The sequence below is a fragment of the Paramormyrops kingsleyae genome, chromosome 1 (assembly GCF_048594095.1).
Source record: "Paramormyrops kingsleyae isolate MSU_618 chromosome 1, PKINGS_0.4, whole genome shotgun sequence".
Classification (NCBI taxonomy): Eukaryota; Metazoa; Chordata; class Actinopteri; order Osteoglossiformes; family Mormyridae; genus Paramormyrops; species Paramormyrops kingsleyae.
The window spans coordinates 41,136,674-41,145,005 of NC_132797.1; the positions used below are offsets into that span (position 1 = coordinate 41,136,674).

General features: G+C 43.9%; 1 protein-coding gene and 1 long non-coding RNA gene across 2 annotated transcripts; both read right to left on the reverse strand.

Annotated features, from left to right (window-relative positions):
- On the reverse strand, positions 1-2,694 carry LOC111855592 (uncharacterized). Its single transcript, XR_011982989.1, has 4 exons — positions 2,320-2,694; positions 1,118-1,192; positions 732-818; positions 1-483 (listed from the first exon to the last, which is right to left on the reverse strand). It is a non-coding gene; the product is annotated as an uncharacterized lncRNA (long non-coding RNA).
- Positions 2,695-3,520: 826 nt separating this feature from the next.
- On the reverse strand, positions 3,521-7,232 carry LOC111855591 (protocadherin-8-like). Its single transcript, XM_023834763.2, has 3 exons — positions 4,673-7,232; positions 4,365-4,557; positions 3,521-4,173 (listed from the first exon to the last, which is right to left on the reverse strand). Exons 1-3 carry the CDS (start codon positions 7,109-7,111, stop codon positions 3,845-3,847), a joined length of 2,961 nt encoding a protein of 986 aa, XP_023690531.1. The 5' UTR covers positions 7,112-7,232; the 3' UTR covers positions 3,521-3,844.
- Between the last annotated feature and the right edge of the window lie 1,100 nt (positions 7,233-8,332).

The window sequence follows — 8,332 nt, forward strand, 5'->3', positions numbered from 1 at the left end:
TTCAAAGTTTTAAGAGTTTATTTTCCAAAAGATTAATAATTGCTATGTTTTTTCTGTTTGTAACTTTACACCAACCACACACCCCTTGCTCAGCATCACCATACTCTAGAGGTTTGATGAGTTTTTATGTAGCATCTCCCTTTTAAACAAGCCCCCCCCCCCTATTACAAGTGAGCACATAATGTTATTGAAAAATGCCAAAATCACTCATCTCACAATATTGGCCACTGTTCAGTTCACTGTTGATAATGTAAAACTAATCAGGCTTATCCAGGAGGCTGCAGTGCTGTTAATTAAAATCTGTTGTCCTTATTTGATTAGACAGCAATAACATCCTCAAGCAGAGTAGCAGCTCAGGGGGCAGCACTGTTGCCATCCACCTTCAGCACATCCGGCCTTAGCCCTGCATGCGCCATCATGCTCTGCTTTCTTCCCAAAATCCCAGGAGTAAGAGGGACCCAGACAGCAGTCTGCATCATTGCCCTGGAAAGCATCACAGAAAATTCCCATAAATTCAAAACACCTAAAAAATGGACAGGGAATGTTAGCAGTAGGCTCATGTAATCAGGAGCCAAATCCTACAAATCAACAACACTAAGCCTTAGCATCATGCTGCTGCAACACACAATATGGCCTGCAGATCTGGTTTATAATGTGGAAGAATTGCTGGTTCCGGCTATTCCGGATTTTGAAACCTACTTTAGATATGGACCAAAGACTTCACATACTACCTCAGCAAAATCCATAGGTGAGTTGAATACTGGCCTCTTTGATCTCCATGGTATACCCTCCAATGCAGACAGACTGAGAGTCCCATCCTGTCAGCAAGTGCGCAAGTAAACTTCCATCCTAATCAGGGTTTTTGCTACTAATACACAAAGGGCATTCATGCAAAATGGCAAACCACATATTTAGAAAAGAAAAGCAAAACAAAACACCGCTTACACTAAAGCCTATGTATGAGATGAAACAGCCACAAGACTAATCTTAGAAAAAAAAAAGGTAAGACTATTGGATTTCTACTTACTCAGAATGACACCTAATTCACAACATCTTGTAACTACCCTACCATGCCCAGAAAAAAAATGCATTTAAAAGGCCAAGAAAAACTGCTTACCACAGTCATCCATTTATCCTCTCTCCAACAGCTTATTCTGGACAGGCTTGTCTGTGTTCACAGGGATGCTGGAGCCTGTCCCAGACAGCACAGGGCTTGTTAGGCAAGTCATCCGAATACTTAGCCACACTTTCACGGATGCATGAAGTATATGTCTTTGAGAGAAAGGACAAAGCCGTAACTCAAAACATTTTTTTTTTAAGAACGGGACATTTAACATAGCAAGGAGAATAGCAAAACCTTTCATTATCAGTGTCTGACTCAATTCAACATGCTGGACTTACCTGCATTACCAGTTAACAACTTCTCAGTCTCGCATAATAAAGAAAAGATGCAGGATATTCAGTTGTCAAACATTAAAATGCATCACAATGATAGCTAGGCCTAAATGTTTTGGCATTTCTTATTCCTATAGTTCACTCCTGTCACCCCCTAAAATGAACACCCAGGTAGGTATATTATATATTTATAGATGCATGGTGATTTTGCTGATATTTATTTTCCTGGTACGCATTATCATTGAGTGACAGGCCTGCATGGCTCAGTGACGTAACCTGATTGAATGGTTTGGATTAGCCCGATTACCAAAACATTACAAAATTAACACATGGTGATTAATGCAGACTCTCCAGACACCCATTGGTAAAACTGATTTTAACCTGGTTTCACTAGGAAAACTTTTACTTGATACCCAGTGCCAATAATAGTAAAATAAACAGCAGTTTAGCATTAACTAGGCTACATGTTATTTGGGTGCATACACGGTTGGTGTTTAATTAATGGACTTTCACTAGTTATTTGGAAGCATCCGTGAGGAAAGTGTAGGCATTTTTTAATTTTATCTGACCCCACAACTTGAAATGCCCTGCTTTTCTAGGTTAAACTATGCTTGTTTGTCTCAATCAGTATGAAGTATGATTGAAGGCTTACAAATTTATGTTTAGTAGTAGGCAATAACAATAACACAGTAGATACAGACAATAACTACACAGTACATAATAATTTTTACAAGTTCAGGTTAACATATTTAAATTCGGGGAAATAAGTTCAAATTCAGGTTAGTAGCCATGATCGCATGTGTATTCAGGAAATACAAAGATCCCGTATGACACAGATAAGGCACAAGGGACACTGACGATGCCAAGGCCTCTAGGCCCATGACACTTTTCCTCAGGCTGGTCTCCGAGCACTCACTGCCGAACCGGGACAGCCGACACGCGGCTACACGTCGACTCACTGCCGTACCGGGACAGCCGACACGCGGCTACACGTCGACTCACTGCCGTACCGGGACAGCCGACACGCGGCTACACGTCGACTCACTGCCGTACCGGGACAGCCGAAACGCGGCTACACGTCGACTCACTGCCGTACCGGGACAGCCGACACGCGGCTACACGTCGACTCACTGCCGTATCGGGAAAGCAGACACGCGGCTACACGTCGACTCACTGCCGTACCGGGAAAGCAGACACGCGGCTACACGTACGTCGACTCACTGCCGTACCGGGACAGCCGACACGCGGCTACACGTCGACTCACTGCCGTACCGGGACAGCCGACACGCGGCTACACGTCGACTCACTGCCGTTCCGGGACAGCCGACACGCGGCTACACGTCGACTCACTGCCGTTCCGGGACAGCCGACACGCGGCTACACGTCGACTCACTGCCGTTCCGGGACAGCCGAAACGCGGCTACACGTCGACTCACTGCCGTACCGGGACAGCCGACACGCGGCTACACGTCGACTCACTGCCGTTCCGGGACAGCCGACACGCGGCTACACGTCGACTCACTGCCGTTCCGGGACAGCCGAAACGCGGCTACACGTCGACTCACTGCCGTACCGGGACAGCCGACACGCGGCTACACGTCGACTCACTGCCGTACCGGGACAGCCGACACGCGGCTACACGTCGACTCACTGCTGTACCGGGACAGCCGAAACGGGGCTACACGTGTCGACTAAAAAAATGGGTGGGGTACGTGTGGAAGCTGTAGAAAAGCAGCGCCAGGCAAGCAGCAACTAAACTGGAACTGATCCAAAAGTTCTAGGCCTATAGCATCCCAGACTGACAAGACCAACCAGGGAGCGCAACCAAACCCAAGAAAAAGGAAGAGTGAGCTTGAATTGGATAGATGAAGATGGACTGACTGCGGTTGCAGGTAAGGATACACCGCAGCCATCTGGAGGTGGGGCGGCTGTGGTGGACGACTGCTCCTGTTGCGGTTAACTTGTGAACTGGATCCTTAACCAGATGTTAAACCGCTATATATATATATATACATATATATACGCAATCAAACATTTTAACGTTTATTTAAAAGATATTGTGATAAAACAAACACAGTAACATTTGCATTCAAATAATTAAATACATTGTTATCAACTTGATACAGATCGTTTACGGCCTCAAAGACCCAAGTGTCATCATGACTGCAGGCCTCTTTTAAGTAGTAAGCATGCCATGAAAATCAATAATATTAAGTTTACATATCTTTATAAAAATATATTCTGTGCGTATAAAATATTGCATAATATACATAGTATTTAGACAAAGTCATACAAGTGACATTACAATCAACTTACACTGACATTTAAAATGTAAATACACAAATATCATATTTTCCCTTACAAAGCCAATGATTAAATAACTAGAAGCCCAGTGGGCTCTCACTTCCACAGTTTTTGATTAATGTCACCATTTCTAAAGCTTTATTTTCTATTTGTGAGGATCTGGAGGCACGTAGGCTGGGATGGTGACTTCACTGGATTCTTCAGCGCTGCCAGGTCTTGATGGAGAGCTGAGCACATAATCAAACTCGGTGTGCAGGACCTTTTCATACACGCTCTGCAAGCCAATAGTCTTAGGGATATGCGCATGGAAATAGGTGTCTCTACGGAGCGTGTTTCTCGGCAGTGAGGCCGTCTTTGCAAACGTGGAGAGATGCTGCCCCTGGGGCATGCTGGGATTGTTCCTGATTGCCGATGGACTCCAGCATCTGTCCGAATGACCGAGTATTTTGCACTCCGTTGTACACGCCCACAAACCTGACAAGAGAGAGCGGATGCTCCACTGTTAACACATGGCATGTGACATTATAGGCCTATGTACAGCAAAAAAAACAACTTAAACAATATGCTAATTTTTCTGTACCATATCTAGCACCTGAGATGAATATTTGTTGTGTAAATAAATTTAGAATTGTAGCCTATATAAATAAAAATTATTCAAAACTCACCATGTTGGAAGTCTTTTTTGATGCCATCTCCACTCATGTCAGAGTCGCTATCATTGAAGTCGCTATCGCCTTTGCCGCTATCCTTGCCACTAAACTGAGGATCCCTCGCTGAGATGGTGGTGTAAGAGTTACCTTTCCATATTGTGATTGGTCTGACAGCTTCTTTGCCATAGCCAGGCAATGTAGAATAGCCCTGGAGAAACATGAGCCAATACAGCTTAAGTTTACATTATAGACAACAATGGAAAACATTAAACAATGACATTGAATACAAATATATAAGCAAATAATAATTAATTATCACTAACCTCCAATTTAGCTCCTCGGATTATGTTTTCAGACTCATACACACACGTAGCTTCACTGCCATCTTCTGAGCTTGAGCAGATCTCGCTGTCTGTTTTGGGGAGATTGGTGAAGGATTGCTTGGAATATGGTGTAACACTAAACATATCGCCACTGTGGCTGGACATCAGGGTATGGCTGCTCTTCCCATTCTCCATGTGTCCCATGTCCAATTTGTCCTCGAATCCGCCGCTGTTCTTATCCTGCTTGTGTCGATTACATGTGGTTGCAATCAAGACAATTGCCAGCAAAAGCAACGAGCAGCTTCCTGCTAGAACTGCAATGATTACCGTCGACGCGTCCCACTGGATTGAGTCTTCGTTTTTCTGCTTTACCATGGTACGGTCGCTGGGGGGCGCCCCTGCGACAACAGTGAAGAAGATAGTCGCCGTGCAAGTCAGTGAAGGTCTACCATTATCATTGACGGTGACTAAGACCTTCAAGCTTTCGCTCACATCAAAGTTCAATTCACGATTCAGATGGATATCCCCCGTGGCTTTGTTGATGGAAAACATCACATTGTCCCCTTTGATAATTTTGTAGGAGAGATCCCCATTTGCGCCCTCGTCGGCATCAATCGCTTTTATCTGGGTGATGATATAACCGGAAGGCGCATCCTTTGGTAGAAGGACCTCAGCAGATCCATTATGGAGAGCGGGCTGTGTGATGGCAGGAGCGTTGTCATTCTGATCGACTATTTTTAGGCTGATGACAGCGCTGCCGTGAAGCTGTGGAGACCCCCCGTCGCTAGCTTGGACTCGAAACTCCAACTGTTTCATTACTTCGTAATTAAAACTTCTCAGTGCATAAATTGAACCCGTAGCAGGATCGAGGGACACAAATGTTGATACATGGGAGCCCATGATATGAGTATCCGAAAGCCTATATATTACTTTTCCATTATTCCCTATATCAGGATCCCTTGCTACAACAGTTGTGATATATGCACCCGGAGCGTTATTTTCCACGACAGAAACTTCATACACTGATTTGCTGAAAAGAGGGGCGTTGTCGTTCTCGTCGCTAAGCCTAATTGTATATTGCGTTATTGTTTTAAATGGAGGAGATCCCAAATCTTCGGCCACGACGGTTAAATTGTATTCTGCTATCTTTTCTCTGTCCAGTGGTGCCGTGGTGACGATCATGTAGCTATCCTCGTAAGCCTGCTGAAGTTTGAAGTGGTCGTGCCCGTACAAAGTGCATCTGACTTCCCCGTTTGCGCCGGAGTCGCTGTCCGAGGTGCTGATGAGAGCGACAAAGCTGTCTTTGGCTGCAGCCTCAGTAATGTATGCGATCCCCGCTGTAATAGAAGTCATAGGAGTAATGCTAATTTCAGGGGCATTATCATTAACGTCTTGAACATGAATAATTACTTTGCACATTGAAGGGATTGGGTTGGGACCCAAGTCATGCGCCTGGACGTCTAATTCATACGTTTTCTTTGCTTCGAAGTCTATCTGGCTTTCAAGAGTTAGGCGTCCGGTTTTTCGGTCCACTTTGAAAAGTTGTCGGATTTCTGCAGGCACCTGATTACCGAACCCGTATACAACTTCTCCGTTTAAACCCTCGTCTGGATCGATTGCGTTTAAATCCAGCAGGAGAAACCCAACGGGTGCGTCCTCAAATAAATCAACTGAGAAAATATTCTGATCGAAGATGGGGCTGTTGTCATTGTAGTCTTTAACCTTTATGTGAATCTTAGTCGTGCCAGATCTGGATGGATTTCCTCCGTCAGTAGCAACAAGCTCAAGAACATACGATGACTGAGTCTCCCTGTCTAGCGGTTTCATTAGCACCAACTCCGCATATTTAACCCCATCGGCTCTGTTCAGCACATCAATGGTGAAATGACTGTTTACTGAAATTTGGTAGCTTTGGATGTAGTTTGAGCCCACATCCGCGTCTACTGCAACATCCAGAGGAATTCGGGAGCCCACTGCTGTATTTTCAAAAATTTCCACAGTGGATTCCTTGTTAGGGAATCCTGGAGGGTTGTCATTGATATCTTTTATTTCCACCTCAACGTGAACCAATTTGAATTGCTCTTTGGAAAAACTGATAACGTCGAACGCGATGAGACACTGAAGAGTGTGCTTGCACATTTTCTCTCTATCGATTCGTTCCCCGATAGTAAGCTGTCCGTCGCTTTCTCTGAGTCTGATGAAAGAAGAGTTGAACTGCTTCATCATCTTGAAATTTGTCTTGCTATTAAGAGGACTTAATGACATATCCTTGGCAAGGCTGCCGATCACGGTACCAGGGCTGTCTTCTTCATACGTTTGGTATTTCATCGTTTTTCCTTCAGAAGCAGCGGGTAAGAGAGTCAAAATGTGGAGAAACATTAATCCGAATAACCAACTGTGGCAAAAAAATACAATGTTCTCAGTCCTTATCGAAGCCATAGTGTCCGAATATATAGGTTTACTAATCTAAATAACTTAGCTGTTAAATAAAACAAAGCATTTGGCAGTGTGAAATGGTCTCAGTGCACCACCCAGGCACTACGATGCAGCGCCTACGAAGTCTTCCTTCGAACTCCAGAAACTGCAACGCTGGAGCGGTTTATAGGGCGCCACATGCAAATGAGACGAAGTGTGACCAATCCCCCTTTGAAATTAAAAATGGTACTTTTAAAAGGACTCTAAGCCTATTTGGAAATTCCTTTAGTGAAGGAAGAATTTAGCAGAGAAATGGAATTAAAATAGGTTTTGTATACATTTTACAATTACTTAAAATTTCCCCTGCTTTTTAAATTTGGCAACGCAAACATAATCTGAGCCATGAAAGTGAGACGTCGTAGCTCATGCCATTGAATAACAGGGACTGTGATACTAAGCTGTTAAAAATGGAAAAAAATGTATGTATTCTTGAAATAATAGCAAGTTGTGACATATGGTTGAAATGCTGGTGCGATGGTTTTTACAAATCTTCAGTTTTTCTTAATACCGATTGTGCTTCGTTTTTGTGTGTGAACTCAAGTTCTTGGCGATGAAACCGCAAAGCTGATTCTGCTTGAAATGACTTTTATTGAAATTGTACATGAATGTTTTACTCACACGATCTCGTGTGATCAGGCTGCAGTATACTATTGAAATGCCTGTTGTTGTGGGGTTTTAACATGCATGTCACTGCTTGTGCATCTTTTTTTCTAACCTTGCCCGCTAAGCAGGTGAAGAAATCCCGTTTAAATAGGATTTATATTAAGCACCAGAGATTTGGACGGATTTCTATAGAGTGATTATATCAAAGGCTATGAGCCCCTCGTTAGCAAGAGAGATATAATAGCATAGTGGGGTATCCCATTGGAGGTTTCAACGTCTGTATTATTCTGGCAATGCAGCCTATTGGGAGAGGAATTTCTAACAGTTTCCACAGAGGGGTGCGCCTAAGTTGGACATAATGAGCAAGCGCCACATGTATCTTTTGTGCCGCCTCATTCAACCCCAATCACTGCCATAATTCTTTCACTAAACGATGATGGGTGTTGAATTGTACAGGACTTCGGACTCGTATTAAAATACATTTAGAGACCAACCAAGCTCGTCACGGCTATTTAGGGGATTTTGTCTTTTTGTTTCCTTGAGACCCCTCTTGCTAGCCGGCAGAAGGACAAAATATTAGTT